The sequence below is a fragment of the Staurois parvus genome, unplaced genomic scaffold (genome assembly GCF_062004578.1).
Source record: "Staurois parvus isolate SC_StPar_1 unplaced genomic scaffold, SC_StPar_1.0 ptg000525l, whole genome shotgun sequence".
Taxonomy (NCBI): Eukaryota; Metazoa; Chordata; class Amphibia; order Anura; family Ranidae; genus Staurois; species Staurois parvus.
This window is the reverse complement of record NW_028318321.1, coordinates 9773104-9791321: the sequence shown is the minus strand read 5'-3', so window position 1 is coordinate 9791321 and position 18218 is coordinate 9773104. Positions and strand designations below refer to the sequence as shown.

The 18218-nt window shown below is 41.2% G+C and overlaps 1 protein-coding gene across 1 annotated transcript in view; it reads left to right on the top strand.

The window, feature by feature from the left end:
- The window catches only part of LOC149451734 (alpha-2-macroglobulin-like protein 1), a 151645-nt gene that overhangs the window by 69297 nt on the left and 64130 nt on the right, over window positions 1-18218 (top strand). Inside the window, exons 19-26 of the mRNA XM_089690325.1 lie at window positions 132-357; window positions 2545-2671; window positions 4265-4386; window positions 5608-5659; window positions 8047-8130; window positions 10562-10738; window positions 14075-14156; window positions 14280-14436. Of these exons, the coding sequence (XP_089546451.1) occupies window positions 132-357; window positions 2545-2671; window positions 4265-4386; window positions 5608-5659; window positions 8047-8130; window positions 10562-10738; window positions 14075-14156; window positions 14280-14436 (1027 nt within the window). The remainder of the gene's footprint in view (window positions 1-131; window positions 358-2544; window positions 2672-4264; window positions 4387-5607; window positions 5660-8046; window positions 8131-10561; window positions 10739-14074; window positions 14157-14279; window positions 14437-18218) is intronic.

Genomic DNA, 18218 nt, shown 5'->3' with positions numbered 1-18218 from the left:
AAAACAGATCTAATGGAAAAAACCACTATATCCTAGTGTATGTATTTGGAGGGCCATTCAGTGCACCAGATCATGTCTTTTGCCTCTATTAAACATTAGTTTGCTCTCTCTTTGTTATCATTTCATATCAGAACATCTGGTCAGGCTGATATAAAAGTCCAAGTTCCTGATTCCATTACTGAGTGGAAAGCCACAGCATTTTGTATGGGAGATAAAGGCCTGGGTATTGCCAATACCACCTCCTTGCGAGCCTTCCAGCCTTTCTTTGTAGTCATAACTCATCCCTATTCTGTAGTCCGAGAAGAGATATTCTCAGTCAAAGCTTCTGTATTCAACTACCTAACTAAGCCAATGATGGTAAGTACACTTAAATGTTCACGTCTTTTTAATAGTCAGAGATAGTCAGACACTGGACATAGGGCACTGGTCGTATCAAAATTCAATTCACAAAGCTAACACACCAGAAAAAGGAGCCTTAGGCCTTGTTCACATGGGTGCTGAGCCCTGTACAGCTTGTATGAGGGGTTTGTTTATGTAGATGGAGCCTCCTGGGGCTGTGTGCAGGCAGCCCATGTAAGGGTCCATTCACACCAGAATGCAGTGTTGGAAAGATGCATTTTTGTGTACATTTCCCACACTGCATGGGAACACGCTGCCCTGGCTGGATGAAAGTGGGTGCCATTAACTCTTAATGGCACCCCAAACACATCTAGCAAACGCCGTGTGTTTGCGGCCACCAAACAGCATGGTACCACCTACCCTACTTTTTGCGTATTATCGTGCGTTTGGCAGCTCATTGAACTGAATTGCCGGACACACAAAAAAGCTAGCGCTCATATGCACGTGTTCTGGTTTGAACTAGCCCTCATTGGATGCAGACACAGCTGCTTTACAGACACACAGACACTCTGGGGTTTATTTACTAAAGCTGGAGAGTCCAAAATCAGACTCCCTTCTGCATAGAAACCAATCAGCTTCTAACCTCAGCTTGTTCAATGAAGCTTTGGCAATGAAACCTGGAAGCTGATTGGTTTCTATGCAGAAGTGAGTCTGATTTTGGACTCTCCAGCTTTAGTAAATAAACCCCTCTCTGTCTGGGCTATTTATTTTAATTCAATTGTTTTATTTTTTAGCTAAAAAACAACTATAATGAATCTATTTATAAAACATTTGTTGGATGAATGCCACTCACATTTGTACATGCTGCTCACATTTTGGCTGTAATTTCTCTCAAAGATTAATTTCTATAATCGTCAGCTTCATCTAGTGGTTAAAGTGTGGTATATTTTCTCATAGAGATTTCAGAAAACTGAAATACTGAATTTTGGCCTTTTGATAGGACTGACAATTATAGGCAGGGCTGCTGTTAGAAACCATGGGGCCCCCATACAGCCAACCTGACAGGCCCCCCCCCCAAAAAAAGAAAAAAAATGCTTACCATGCTTCAGTTATGAATGAACACAGTGCGTGATAGGTACTGATCACTCACTGAGGTCATTAAAGAAAGGAGGCTGGTAAATGTGACATATATACAGGACCCTTCCCCCACTCTCCATCCTGAGGGATCCTGTTGTGTGCTTGCAGCTGCCGGTGGAAAGGAGAGGAGGAGGGCCGTTAGCACTGCTGGGGGGCCTTGGCAGAAGGGGAAAATGTATGGTACATGGGGAGGGTCATGGGTGTTGATGGGAGGCAATTACTGGAACCGATCCCCTGTATGGCTCTCTCTGCAGCAGATAAAGTGAGAGAAAAAGCCAGCTTTCAGCTGCTGCAGAGAGAACCATACAGGGGATCAGATCCAGTAATTGCCCCCTGCCGTGCCGATCACCTTCCCTGCCCACATCTGATTCACCCAGCTGCCTGGGCCCCCCTGCTGGCCTGGGCCCCATAGAGGAGGACTGGTGGTACCCCCTTGTCCACGGCCCTGATTATATGAATTACTTTTTTAAAGAAATTACTGCCAAAATTTGTGCAACATGCATGAATGTGTGTGGCATTCTTCCAATGAATGTTTCATTAATAGACCCCTAAGTGTTAAGTGCTAATTTTAGGGGGTGTAGTGTTAAGGTTTGAGGGACAGAGAGATTGAGTGTTAGGTACGGTGATGATAAATGATAGCAATAGGCGATATTTTGGGTGGGATGCTTGTTGGAAAACTTGACTTTCTTTTTGCTGCTGAAAGCCCCATACCTATATATCCTGCACCAAGCCTCCAGCATTGTACTGTGCAGTCACTTTACAAAAATTAGTTTCTATTGTTAATTCATGGAAAATCCAACCCTAATTTGCATGTCTTTTGCTAAACACTGGAAGGGAAGGTTGCATGTTCTTTTGAGGTGCTGTGTTTATTGTGTTGACATTCACAACAGAGATCATATAGTATAACCTGCCAATGCAACCCAATTGCTGATGCAAATCAAAAGCTTCAAAAATGCTTTTGCAAGTGTGCATCTACAGGACATACAGTACTATCTTTAGTGAAGATTTTTTTGCAATCATTCTGAAAAACTTGGTGACACTAAAAGAACCCTTTAACCCCACCTGCAGGTAAAAGTCAGTCTCCAGAATCTTCCTGAGCTAAAGGTGAATGAATGTTCTACATGCACCACCCCTCAGTGTCTGTACCCCGAAAAGACTCTAGTGCTATCCTGGGAAGCACAAGCTCTGCAAATGGGTAAATATCCTCCAATGAACACAACTGGAACCTAAGTATCATTCTTCATTGTGACTTTGTATTTAAGGACTGGTCCTGTGTAGGGATGAGCACATTTATCCTCAGTTTACACTAGAATGCAGTGCGGGAAACCCTGCAATCTATGAACAGTTCCCACACTGCTTTCAAATCGCACTGCCCTTGCAATCTGCAGGGGGTGCCAGTGCAATCTTAACAGCACCCCAAATGTAGGTCGAAAATGCAGTGTGTTTTTCTGCACTGGATTGCATGGTACAAAACAACCATGCGATCCAGTTACATTGCGTTCCCAAAATTTCTGCATACGCTATTTTGGTGCAGATGCGGTGCAGTTTTAGCCATTCAAAATGAATGGGCTCAAATCTCACCACACAGAATCATATGTGAATTGTACAGGAGTGTTGTGCGGTTCCAATGCAATTCATATGTGATTCATAGTGTGAACCTAGGCTTAGAGTTTTTACATTTCCCTGAAATGTTGCTAAAAAAATTACCGCTTCCCAAACGCCTCTGCCAATTCTGCACATTGCAGCACATGGTGCTGTTCTAATGGGAGCGGTAGCGTCGTGGCAAAATGGACGCCTCTGATCGAGTCAGGAGGTGTTAAAGCCTCCTATTCTAGCCTATGGTGCCACTCCGCAAACGCCCGGCCGGCGTTTGCGGAGCGGTAACACTATTGAAACTTCATTATAGGCGTTTGCGGGGCGTTTTTAATGCTCGGCAAACACCTAGCAACTACCGCTAAACCGCGCATGCGGCGTTTGTGAAGCGTTAAAAAAGCTCTGCAAACACCGGACCAACGCTTGCCAAACGCTATAGGGGCATTTGGCAAGCGTTGGTAAAACAGCCAAGTGTGAACGAGCCCTTAGAGTGGTTCCAAAATCAGTTTTTTTTTGCCATAATGCATTCTCTGCAATAAGGTAAAAAAATGTCCCACTATTTGTCCTACCCACCCCCATCCCTGAACACTTACCTGACTCCTGTCACCACTCCAGGGGATACTGAGTGCAGAGTGAGCCATAGGCTCCTGCTGCTGTCAGTTAAACTCCTGTGAGGAGAGAAGGGAGGTGGGGCTTACCAGTGTTGTATATATCTATGGACACACATGGCTCAGCTTGGGAGCACACATGCACAGGTGGCTCTATAGCACCCAGATTGCAAAGGAGGCATCCAAAGGAGGAAGGAGTGGACAGCACCAGCAAGCGACTGCCAAGGAGGAGGATCTGGACTGCTCTGTGCAATAACGTTGCACAGAGCAGGTAAGTATAACCTCTGTTTTATTTTAACAAAAAAAAACAAAACAACCTTTGATATCACTTTAATGCTAACAGTGGTATCACATTCCTGGCTGTGCTCTCTAGCCGAGGCGTATGAATCATAAAAGTGGCTACACAGAATTGCAAATTCTTTGACAGAGAAGCCAGTTCACGGTATTTTAACTATATATTTAGCTATTGGAGTCCAACTTTAACTTCAAAGGGATATCAGCTATAGCCATACAAAGTACTGTAAATATGGCAGCAGGAGAGGATTGGCTCTGGATTGGCTGTAAAACAATTGATTTGATCTGTCAAGGTTCTGCAGAAATTGTGGTCAATGTACAAGCCATTCCTACATTGGAACAGTGCGATGGAGAGCAGCCAATCGTCCCAGACACTGGAACTTCTGATACCGTCGTGAAGACCGTGATGATTAAGGTGACTCTTAGTGATATACACCAAACAGTTTAAAATAAAAGCTGTTTCTGCCTTACTTTGTCCTAGACATGTGTAGCGTCTGTTTCATCTTCACAGATTATGCTGCTATGTTTTAGACTTTTGTAGCAGGGGCGGACTGACCATTTGGAAACTCGGGCACTGCCCGAGGGCCCGGGGTCAGTAGGGGGCCCCATGAGATGCCCCTGGTACCTTTTTCATAGGCTTTTTTGAGTTTGGGCAAGGACACAGGGGGCCCATGATTCCCTATTGCCCAGGGGCCCCATGAGTTGTTAGTCCACCCCTGTTTTGTAGTATCAGCTTTCTGACCCTCCAATAGAAGAAATCTATGTTAATACAGCTGATGCATTAAAAAAATTAACTTTATTTGATATTTAAAGTGACACTAAACTAATTGGTCAATTGGTTTAAAAAATGTTCAAGTACGTATTCGTAACTCAAAAAAGTCTTTCTATTGCTCCCAGCCTCCTTCAAATCTACAATTTATTGTTTTGGGGTTTTTTTGCTGCTGTGATTTGACTTCCTGTTGGAGTGTGGCTATGTTCATTCTCCATTGTCCCACCGTATGTAGGAATGTAGAAACCCTCTCTTGCAGAAGTGAGAGGGAAAAGGAGAGGCTCGGGTGATCATAGACGACGTTACAAGGATGCAGAAAAACACAGTAAGGCTACTTTCACACTGATCCACCGCAAAAACACATTTTTTACCGTGTTTTTACCATGCTTTCTGGGCATTTTTAAAGGACACGTGACTTAAAAACTGCTTCAAAAATGCTCCTCAGAGGTGTTTTTGAAGCATTTTTAAGGCACTTTTCAGGCGTCCCATTGATTGTTTGGGACTTTTTTTTAACTCCCCAAACATGCCCCAAAGGTGCTGCAATCTGGAGTTTTTACACCATATACATTCACATACTACAGGGAAACAGTTTTCTAGAGCTTTTCAGGCATTTTTTTTTTTAATGCAAAAACGCTTGAAAAACTTCTCAGTGTGAAAGCAGCCTAAGAAACAACATTATGAAAAAAGTGGTTACAGGGCCATTAAGTAGTAGATGTGCATAGACTATTTTTGAAGAATAGGGACATCGAGGGTATTGTTTAGTGTCACTTCAACTAAGTAAGGCTATGCAGAAATTAAAAATAGGCTGAAGTGTTTATAAATCTGAAACCATTCTTTATTAACAAAATATTTATTCATATTGTGCAGGCAGAGGGTGTGCCAGTGGAGAAGTCACACAATTCCATTCTATGTGGTGAAGGTACAGTATTACATTTTAATGATAGGGATTTTTCCTTCCTAATAAAGTGCTAAAGTGTCCAGCACCTTGGACAGATCCATACTGAGACAATGTATATTACTGTAATGGCAAATATGTGCAAACAATGGATTCTAATGTGTTCTGCTTACACAACGTAATATTTGAATGTTATTGCTTGGTTAAAAAAGAAGAATATATTTATCTGTAAATTATTTTAGTTTAAGAGATATTGATTTGCTGCCTATTGAGCTGTATTTAAGACAGAGTACATGCAGAGACATGTAGATTATTCCCTTGTACCCCTGTTGCTAATAGTATGTCCCTGGTTGATATTGCACCACATGCAGTTCCCTTAGGTCTACCTTAGCGCATTTACTCATTGTCCATGCCTTAACTAAAGGCATTTTTTTTCTCTTTGGATAGAGATGGAGATGGATTAGAACTCCTCTCAGGTTTTGCTGCTACCTGTCCTGCCCCACCCTCCCTATTTGTTCTTTTCATCATCAAAAGTGAAAATAATAGAAAATCGCAAATGTTGTGCTATCGCCAGAATAGTAATGGAATGGAAATCTTCCAGTGGGGACATTAGCTTTGGGTACCCTGGTGAAAACCATGTATTACCTCCCTTTGACACAGATGGCAAAAATACTGACAGGAGTTATGACCCTCTCTTACGTTATTAAAAATATTTTACCATCAGTTCTGCTTTAATGGTTGCCCTATCTTACTGTCCTGCCTCAGTATACCCCTAATTTTTGCCCTGTCTCTGAATGACCCTAATGATTGCCCTTTCTTGTTGGCCTGTCTCAATATACTCCTTATGGTTCCTCTATCTTGTTGGCCTACCTCAGTATATCCTTAATGGTTGTCTTACCTAGTGGGCCTGTTTCACTATGACCCTAATGATTAACCTATCTTGTTGGACTGCCTGAGTATGACCCTAATGCTTGTCTTACCTCGTGGGCCTGCCTCACTATGACCCTACTGATTAACCTATCTTGTTGGACTGCCTCAGTATGACCCTAATGGTTGTCTTACCTCGTGGGCAAGCCTCACTATGACCCTACTGATTAACCTATCTTGTTGGACTGCCTGAGTATAACCCTAATGGTTGTCTTACCTCGTGGGCCTGCCTCACTATGACCCTACTGATTAACCTATCTTGTTGGACTGCCTCAGTATGACCCTAATGGTTGTCTTACCTCATGGGCAAGCCTCACTATGACCCTAATGATTAACCTATCTTGCTGGGCTGCCTCAGTATGACCCTAATGGTTGTCTTACCTCATGGGCAAGCTTCACTATGACCCTAATGATTAACCTATCTTCTTGGCCTGCCTCACTATGACCCTAATGATTAACTTATCTTGTGTGCCTGCCTCAGTATGACCCTAATGGTTGCCTATCTTTTTGGTTTGCCTCAGTATGATCTTAATGGTTGACCTATCTTGTTAGCCTGCCTCAGTATGACCTAATGGTTGCCCTATCTTGTTGCCTTGCCTCAGTATGATCCTAATGGTTTACCCATCTTGTTGGCCTGCCTCAGTATAATTTTAATGGTATATCTTTTTTGCCTGCCTCAATATGATCCTAATGGTTGCCCTATCATTCTGACCTGCCTCAGTGTACCCTTAATGGTTGCCTTACCTTGTTGGTCTGCCTCACTAAGACCCTAACGGTTCCCCTTATCTTGTTGGCCTGCCTCAGCATGACCCTATGGTTGCCCTTTCTTGTTTACCTGCCTTGATAGACCCCTATATTTACTTTACAAATGTGTTTTGCACTTCAAATTTTTCAGGACTTTGAAGGAAATGAAGTCCCATTTATTTTATTTAACTGGAAAAAGTGCCAGGATATGGAAATCTGTAACTCAAATTTGACAATTTATGTGACAGGGCTCTCCTTCTAACTTGGAATGTACTCTACAGCATTATACTGAGAGAACTCCATAGGACACCACAGCCCTACTCTGCATCCAGTAATTTATGACTTAACCAAAATGTGGGCACAGTGGGGATTTTTTACTGTAGTGTCCTGCGAAGAGTGTTACAAATTATGCAAATATTTTTCCTGATGAAAAATGTGGAATTCTTTTCAGCCAGATTTACAATCTAGGCACTCCTGTCAGAAAGCACATCCAGATCGAGGACCCTCCTAGCTTGTGATTGATAATGAAGGATAAAATCGCATAATCCCTTTACTTTCTCCTATTATCAAGATGCTGGCAGTGTTAGAAGGTCAGCATGGTGCTATGGCACAGGCAGATACAGCAACTATTGCCAGTGGTACTGTGGTACCTTGCCAATGATTGCTTTTATATCTGCCTGGCAATTGGCTTTATGCAAGTAATTGTTGGCTTAATGATTGTTCTTGCATTGTGTACACAGCTAATCTCTCTTCTGAGACCATATTCATCCCAGCACCTTCTGGAGCAGTGCCTGACTCAGTAACTGCTGTGTTCTCAGTTGTAGGTAAGACAAATTCTTAAAGAGTACTGTATGTACAAACTGATGTGACAGGACACTGCTACATGATCTTAAACAATGAATTACATGTTTTACTGTTATAGTGCCTACTATAAAAAGTGTGAAGACTTTGAGGACGTTCATTCTTATTTAGCAAAGCAGTGAAAAAAACATCAGTGACCATCTTTAGAGTTTAGGGCACTGAAAGATAAAATCTGATTGGTTACCATGGTTATTGAATTTTGCATATTCTCCAATTACTGCAGTGCTTCCTATTGAAGGGTAATTTTACCTATCGTGGTCCATTTCTCATTAGGTGGTACTAATACTGGATTATAGACGAAGCCACTTTGGCTCAATGGCTAATGTACTGTGTTCCATCTCTTGCCTAGTTGTCATTATAATTTCATTATGTCTTTGTAATTAACATAATATATTAATTCTAGTGACTCTGCAAATGTAGACACTAGATAGTGCATGGGTATTTTTACCATGGACTACAATCGTCCAGCCTTAGAGCCCTAAAGGCCGTTTTAGAATAAGCACAGAAGGGTGAACTTTTACTACTTTAGGAAATAAAGCTCCGCAGGGATTCAGGTGACAGACAAGGTTGACAGGTAAAACATCCTGAAAAGACTCCACTCCAAATTCTGAATGACATAATTACTGGGGGCACTTAGCAATGCCAACAAGTGCATACACAACTGAAATGCACTGGCTTGAAAACAGTCTTGGGTTATTTTTTAAATATACATAACTAAAAATGATTACTTTCATTAAAAAAGGTATACATTTGTATAAAAAATCCTGTATGTTCCCCTTCCTTCTCAGCCATTCAACCAAAAATCAGATGCCTGCCCTTATTAGGGGTTTGCAAAGACCAAATAAACACCAGACCAAAAATCTGAGAATCCAAAAACCTTTTAATATTGGTGTTTGTTCATTGGGACAATACAAAACAGCCAGCACAAGGGCCAAGAAGTATGATTCTTCTTCAAGGCTCAGATATTACCAAGACTTTGGAAAACTAAAAATGGCAGCATCACCACAATTTATTTATTTGAAAAATGAAACAAAGTGATAAACTGCCAGAAGTAAAACAGCAGCAATATGCTGGCCATTCAGTTCAATTGTTTGCCAACCTCTTTGGGCTTTGTACACGTGGCTTTCAAACTTTGGGTCCTCCGGTGTAAGGGGAATCCTGTTTTGTGTTTGTGTGTGGCCTCAGCAGCATATTAATTTGTTTGACTTCCTCAAACCAAGATTCATTGATGAATCAAATCCAGTGCCTCAGTTAACCATATTCCAGATAGGGGCTTAGTTATTGCTTCTGTCTTTTAACCCCTTTGCACCGATGTCACACAAATATGCGGCCTCACAGAACTGGGCTTTTTTCCGTGAGGCCGCATATTTGCATACTTGTCTTTCTGCTGGGAGTGTGCTGCACAGCACACTACCAGCACAAAGATCAGGGTGTCACTAAGAGCCCCAGGTCCCATTCTAACAATCGGAACCTGGGACTCCCGATTCTGGGTCACATGATCGCTGTGATAGCCTCTGATTGGCTATCACAGTGATCACTTAATCTCTGTAATTTACAGGTATCAAACTGGTGGCCCTCCAGCTGTTGCCAAAGTACAAGTCCCATGAGGCATTGCAAGACTGACAGTCCCAAAGGCAGAGGCATGATGGGACTTGTAGTTTCACAACAGCTGGAGGGCCGACAGTTTGACACTCCTAACTCCTGGCATAGAGAAAAAAATATTTTTGTTAAAAAAAAAAAAGGATAAGTAAATATTTAAAAATAAAATAAAGAAATAATATCTAGATCAGGTTTGATCTAGTTCGGTGCCAGTGTAAGTGTTTGGGTCAAGGTCAAAAGGTCAGGGTCAAAGGTCCGGGTTTGTTTTTTTTTAAATTGGTATCAGTGTCAGTTAGCGCCAGTGTCAGTGTGTTTTTAGGTAAAAAAAAAACAAAAATGTGCACTATTGTTTCTGGACTGTACTACAGGTACAAACAACAAATAACACACACATATATAGTATCACTGCAATCATCAAGAGCTGGAAAATTTATTTTCAGTTGTTCTTTGGTGGTAGGTTATGATAGTAACAAGAAACACACAGCTAAATTTAAAAAAATTATTATTTTTTTTTACTAATTTGGGCCAGTGTTCCTTTGATAATAAAAAAAAATTAGGAGATATCCATTACCATTTACCACCAAATGAAAGCCCAATTTTTCCTGAAAAAAACAAGGTATAATCCACCTGGATGTACAAAGTAGTTGTGATGATATGTACGGTTTTACTAACACATGTCAACGTTGCAAAATTGTGCATAGGCATTAAGATTTGTTTTACCCTTAGGCGTGAAGGGGTTAATAAGGGAGACACTAAATATATTATATACACTCCGTTATTCTATATGTTCCTTAGGGGATCTAATAGGTTCTGCACTTCAGGGAACTGAGCAGCTTCTAACCCTCCCATATGGCTGTGGGGAGCAGAATATGGCCAGGTTTGTTTTTAATATCCTTGTGAAGGATTATCTGGAGAGTACAAACCAAATGACAGAGGACATCAAGAAGATAGGAGATGAATACATCAAACGTGGTGAGTAAGAGTTAAATAGCCATTTAGATAAAAGAAAAAAAGAAAATTGTCAGCAGAGCATGTAATAGCACTAGCTAATATAGCAACATCCTTAAGTTTGTTGGCAATTGTTATGTGCATTTACAGTGCTCAGCATAAATGAGTACACCCCAACAGATTTATCAGAAAACCTTCACTTTCCTTTCAGCATCATCATTTTCTATGGGACACTATACTACAAAATACTCCACAAATGTGGACCATTGATTGCAAACAAGATTTGTTAATTTGCACACACAAAAAAGTATATTTTATAACAAACTCATTCAAGACCATGTTGCAAAAATGAATACACCCCAATGAAAGTCTTAGGAGCAAGGCTGAATTTTAGACAACAAAATCCTAATTAAGAAGAATTCAACTACAGTTGCGCCTAATTATTCATTAAACAGGTGTCCAGCAGACAGTTGATTATAAAAGGGCATTACTTATCAAAGAAAACCCCTTCCAATTTCATGCTGTCAGCAATGGCACCACATGGAAGAGAAATGTCACCAGGCCTGAGAAAGAAAATAATTTGTTTACACAAGAAAGGTGAAAGCTACAAGAAGATCAGCAAAGCTTTACTTATCAGTCAGAATACTGGAGCAAAAGTGATACAAAAATTTAACAAAGATGGAACTGCAACCATCTCACAGGCCATCCTTCGGAAGTTAACACCTCGACACTCGTCTTCTGATGAGAAGGGTTGGAGAAAATCGCCATGCACAATCACTGCAGTTAGCAAAAGAAGTAGAAGGCCAAACTGGGGGGATTGTTTCCCATGACACAATACAGCATGCACTGCAGAGGAATGGCATGCATGGGAAGCCTCTCCTAAAGCCCATGCACAAAATAGTCCGCCTAGAATTTGCTAGGGCCCATGCTGAAAAAGAAGAAGACTAATGGGACCCTGTACTCTAGAGTGATGAGACCAAGATACATTTTTTGCAGCTGATGGCTTCAAAACTGTATGGCATTGCAAAGGTGAGGAGTTCAAAGAAAAATATATGGTGCCTACAGTGAAACATGGTGGTGGTAGTGTCCTTCTGTGGGGCTGCATGAGTGCTGCTTATGTCGGGGAGCTGCATTTCATTGATGGTTATCATGAATTCACAGATGTACTGCTCTATATTGAAAGAGAAGATGCTACCATCACTCTGTGCCCTTGGTCGTTGTGCACTTTTCCAACATGATAATGATCCAAAACACACATCTAAGGCCACTGTTGCATTTCTGAAGAAGAACAGGGTGAAAAAGATTCAGTGGCTAAGTATGTCTCCCAATCGAACACCTATGGGGAATTCTGAAGTTGCGAATCACTCTCCATCCAGCATCCAGGCTCTGAAAGAGGTCATTCTTGAAGAATGGAAAAAGATAGATGTTGCAATATGTTCCAACTTGTTAATTCCATGCCGAGAAGACTTGGTGCTATCCTTACAAATCATGGAGGTCATAAAAAATGCTAGATGTAGTTGTTTTTGTTGTGGGGTGTATTCATTTTTGCATCAACTAATTTGGGTAAAACTGAAGATTTTGTAATCTAAGATATTATTAACCTTATTTTCATGTAATGAGCTAAACAAATGTTCTATAAACTCAGTTTTGTCAAAATTTTGGAAATTGTTCTTGTGTTCATTGAGATATTGATTAAAATCCTACTTTTCAAAAGGAGTGTACAAATTTATGCTGAGCACTGTATATACATCGATAAAATAGGGCTGGCCTTGTTCTAGTGACTCTACTACTTACATATAAAGGTGTACCTGAGCATTAAAAAAACCTAACTATTATTGAGAAAAGTACATTATGTTTGATACAGAGAGTCAAGTGCTCTGCATCTCCCCTACATCAGATGGGTTCCTAATCCTAACAATTCACCACCCTCCACCTGAGCCCTAAAACATAACTTAACAGCATTAGTGATGGGCCAAACATCCCCGTGTTGTTTGTGGTCGAACGTTCAAACCGAATGAAAATTCGACCGGAAACTTCAAACTCAATGCAAGTCTACGGGACTCGAACTTGTACATTCAAAAGTGCCCATTTTGAAGGCTTATATGCAAGTTATTGGCCATTAAAGGGGTATGGAGACTTGGGGACTGCCCTGAGTGATATGAATTGGTGAAACATTTTTTTTTCAAAAAAGTACTGTTTTTAAAGAGGCAGTCGTTTTTCATTGCTTAAAGTAAACAAAAAAATGAAAAATTCCTGTAAATATCATGCCTGGGGGGTCCCCTTAAAATATCGGCAAAGTTGCACATCTGTACAATGTATAGAATCTACTGACATTTTTTCATAATTACATTTTTATTTTTAAAAAAACAGCGTTGGGTTCCCCCCTAATCCATACCAGACCTACCACTGGTTCCGCCCAATTGTTTACATCTGACCAGCAAATGTCAGATTGCGACAAGTGCTCGGAGGGTGCGGATGGGTTGGTGGGCGGAGGGTTTTTCTTCATTTCTGTGAGTAAGCGTTGTTTATATATACAGTGGGGCAAAAAAGTATTTAGTCAGCCACCAATTGTGCAAGTTCTCCCACTTAAAAAGATGAGAGAGGCCTGTAATTGGCATCATAGGTAGACCTCAACTATGAGAGACAAAATGAGAAAAAAAATCCAGACAATCACATTGGCTGATTTGGAAAGAATTTATTTGCAAATTATGGTGGAAAATAAGTATTTGGTCACCTACAAACAAGCAAGATTTCTGGCTCTCACAGACCTGTACCTTCTTCTTTAAGAGGCTCCTCTGTCCTGCACTCATTACCTGTATCAATGGCACCTGTTTGAACTTGTTATCAGTATAAAAGACACCTGTCCACAACGTCAAACAGTCACACTCCAAACTCCACTATGGTGAAGACCAAAGAGCTGTCGAAGGACACCGGAAACAAAATTGTAGACCTGCACCAAGCTGGGAAGACTGAATCTGCAATAGGCAAGCAGCTTGGTGGAAGACAGGGAGTATTCTCCCCTCTGTCTTCCACAATGTCCATAACACACTGCATAAGGCTGCTGTGTAAGCAGCCTTATATGGTGTGGGGTGTGGACTTAAACATGAGCCATGACTGGCCAAAGCCACCGTGACTTTGGCCAATCATGGCTCTCACAGTGCATTGTGCTGTGATTAACCAAAGCATTGCACCTGAACTGTGGTCAGGTGCATTGCTTTGGCCAATCATCATTCTCATAATGCACTGTGATAGTGCATATTGGATAGAGCGGAGAATGCATTTCAGAGTGACCCCTTTAAAATTTCAGATGTTCAATCCAGCTTGCCATTTCATTTGAGTTTGATTATCTTGTCCTACTAGGTTATGAAAGACAGCTGAACTTTCTTCGAGACGATTTTTCATTCAGCGCATTTGGGAAGAGTGATGAAGATGGTGATGTCTGGTAAGTTCAATGAGTTCCATCATGTAAAGTTTAGCACGCACTCATAGTAAACCATTAGCACAGGGTGACCAAGCATATTCTTATTTTCTATATCAAGCATATTCTTATTTTCTATTTTCTAAGGCTGACGGCTTTTGTGATGAAGTCTCTTCATGCAGCGTCTCCTTTTATCACTGTGGATAAGAAATATATTGAGGAGGCAGGAAAATGGCTGAAGGAGAACCAGCAACCAAGTGGAAGTTTTGGAAATAGGGGGAAACATTTCAGGACAACTTTACTGGTACAGTAATAAATTGAAAACAGTAGAGCAGTGCAAACTCCCTCTTATTCCTAGATTGTCCAAAAATTACATTAAATTAAAGGCTAGGTTCATCTTTTGGAACAAGTAACATGTTCAGTGTGACAGTGAGATCTTTTCCCTGGACCCACTGTCACTTTTTGAAAAGAACATGGCCATGCAGCCACTGCAGCTGATTCTGAATGAACTGCAAGAGTGCTGATAAGCATTCTCATAGTTCATTCACCAGCCCTGCAGCTTTCTAACAGACTGCCCATGTAAAGAGGTACGGGCAGAAAGCTGCAAGGCTTGTCTGCAGATGCCTGGCATTGCACCACTGATCACCGGTGTAATCAAGAAAAAATTATAAATACACATTTTTTTTACAGAAAACATATGAACATTTATTTTGTTTTCTGGAAAGGTGAACTTATCCTTTGTATCTAAATCCAAGAAAATTGTATTTTTTTTCTTTATTTTAACCTGACGATCCTGTTAGCAACACACTTCATATCCTATGGTGACAATGCTCACTCAATGTACTGTATCTGTGGAGTAGAAGCATTGTCTTCCTAGGACTAGAAGTGTGTTAGAGTTACAGGACACCTCCTCCTCATCTCATCTTTATAACATAGGGAGGTGCTGTTCTGTAGTCCACAAGGACATCTGAAAACAAACTTTTAACAGAACAACAGGGGCAGTGCATAAAGTAAAGGATTGAAGCTTGAAGGATTGTTGGCACTGATTAAACAGATACAACAAAATGTGTTCAGTGGTATTTCTACCAGACAAAAATGAAACAAATAATAGATGTTCCTTATTAGGGTTCACATACACTTTACACACTGGTAAACCAAATACAGTGTTATATTGGGTGTCTGGAGGTATTTAAAGTGTTTTAAATCCTTACCTATACCCAGTGAAATGACTGGCCTCGGGTGATAAACAGAAGTGAAACAAATCCTCCTACATAAGTTGTACCTGTTTATTTGCAGCAATTTGCCCTGTACATCCTTTTACAGCTCAAAGATGAAAAAGATTTCTCAGACTCACAAAACAGGGGGTGGGGAGCTGCAGTTACACACTGTACAAGTGCTCTGCGAGCTGAGTGAAGGGAAGGGACACAGAAACAGAGTTGTGGCTGTCAACCACAGGCTGTGTCCTGGAGATCCCTCCCCTTTCACCTTTTCTGCTATTGGTATAATGAAAACTTGTCATAAGTGATTCATGCTTATAGCAGAGGAACTAAACAGCAGAGAGAAATGACACATGGGGGGATATTTAATAAAACGCGTGCACTTAGATGCTGGTGCAGCTGTGGATGGTAAACAATCAGCTTCTAACTTCAGCTTGTTCAGATATGCTATGACAATAAAATCTAGCAAGGAAACCTACAACAAAGTCACTACTGCGCTGATCTTCTATCAAACCCTCAGGCTGGTTGGAATTTGTATTGCAAGTACAAAAATTGGTAATGCAGCTCTCTAGTTTCTCTGCAGGGTGGCAGAATAAGATCTGAGTAAAAGAAAAAGTAACAGAGAGCGCACAGCCGCCCTAGTGTAACTCCATTTATTAAGATTAAAATCATGAAAACACTTGCACTCACATAGTACAGTCATAAATAAGGCACTTCTGAAAAATGGTCATCCTTTACTTCTCTCAAACCAGTGACATAAGCTGTGTAATGAGCTAGTGACAGCTCCCCTGGATCCTATTGCAGCTTGGCAGAGCATGCCACTGCTACTGTGCATGCGCTCGGGCCAGCCGGCGCACGCCTGATGTGTAGGTCTCACTGCTCGGAGGAGAAGGGAGGAGGGAATGAAGAGAAGGGAAGAGGAAACATTAGCATGGTTGCTATGATGATGTGTTTCTGAGGCGTGGCCTCCTTTGTCAAGTCACGCCCACCTGTGTCACCCGGAGTCTTATATATAGTGCCAGTATGATCCTACTAGGGAACCTTAAAGGGGCAATTCCAAAGATGACCAAGGTGGGACCACAGCAACCGACAGTAGAATTAGCAACAGACCCTGCATAGGTCTAAAACATATACAGTATACAAAAGTATTGGGACATCCCTCCAAATCTTTGGATTCAGGTGTTCCAATTACCTCCATGGCCACAGGTGTATAAAATCAAGCACCTAGGCATGCAGACTGCTTCTACAAACATTTGTGAAAGAATGAGTCGCTCTCAGGAGCTCAGTGAATTCAAGCGTGGTACCGTGATAGGTTGCCACCTGTGTAATAAGCCCATCTGTGAAATTTCCTTGTCACTAAATTTTCCATAGTCAACTGTTAGTGATATTATAACACAGTAGAAGCAACTGGGAACAACAGCAACTCAGCCACGAAGTGGTAGGTCACGTTAAATGACAGAGCGGGTTCAGCACATGCTGAAGCGCACAGTGCGCAGACGTTGCCAACTGTCTGCAGAGTCAATAGCTAAAGACCCCGTAGAGAGCATCATAGAATGGGTTTCCATGGCCGAGCAGCTGCATCTAAGCCTTGCATCACCAAGTGCAATGCAAAGCGTCGGATTCAGTGGTGTAAAATACATCGTCCCTGGACTCTAGAGCAGTGGAGACGTGTTCTCTGGAGTGACCTCACAAATACGCTTCTGGAAGAATGGTCAAACATTCCCTTAGACACACTCCTAAACCTTGTGGACAGCCTTCGCAGAAGAGTTGAAGCTGTTATAGCTGCAAAGGGTGGGCCAACTCAATATTGAACCCTACGGACTAAGACTGGGATGCCATTAAAATTCATGTGCGTGTAAAGGCAGGCGTCCCAATACTTTTTGCAATACTGTATAGTGTACTTACAGCATGCATATGGATATCTTTCTCTCCAAAAATGATGCAGGAATAACCCTTTCATTAAGAAATATTAATGAATATTTTACAAATAATAATGAGTATTATATAATATTTTAATAAATGCAAACAGAGTGTTCTGGTGTAACTCATAACCTAACCTCATGATATGCGACCTATGGCCATGGCTGATGGACCTTGCCGCTTTGACACACTGACTGGTAAATATTAGATCAAGGTATTGATTTCAAGTTCCTCATTTAACCCTTCAGGGGACATTGTATTCTTTGAAAATCCAAAATGTCTCACACTGACAGAGTCTGGAAAATCTCTCACCCTCAGGCACTGACATGGGGATAGCTTCTATACCAAAGAGCTCTAAACCCTGGGTACTCCCAACATGTAAAGTACAGAAACGGCAGGGAACATTATGCTTATCCCCTTTCTGTTCTATAAACCACTGGTGTTCACTAAATCTTTTGCGCATGATGCGCACTGTCCTTCTAACATAGTAAAGCCCACATGGGCACCTGAGGCCATATACAACAAATTGTGTTCCATAGCTAATAAACTGTTTGATTTGGAATAGCTTACCATCCTTCCTTGTGAAGGTTTTTTGGCCATTATGTATAAAAGGGCAAGACTTACATTTACTGGACTTACATTTATAAGATCCTATTCAATTATGAAATGTGGGAATGTCCTGTACCAAGCCCCACTTATCTCTAATACCACTGGGAGCAACAGTATTTTTTACGTTGTTAGCTCTCCTGAATACTACTCTAGACGCACTAGGAAGTACTTTATTTAGAACAGGGTCCTGTTTCAATATTGGCCAATGCTTCTTTATGGCCCTTTTAATTGCCCAGTGTTGGTAATAAAAAGAGTTTTAATAAACTTGTTCAATTTATTTGGATTGGCTGGGTACAGTGTGGGCCTTTTCACACTGATGCACTTTTGATACCCTTTTGAC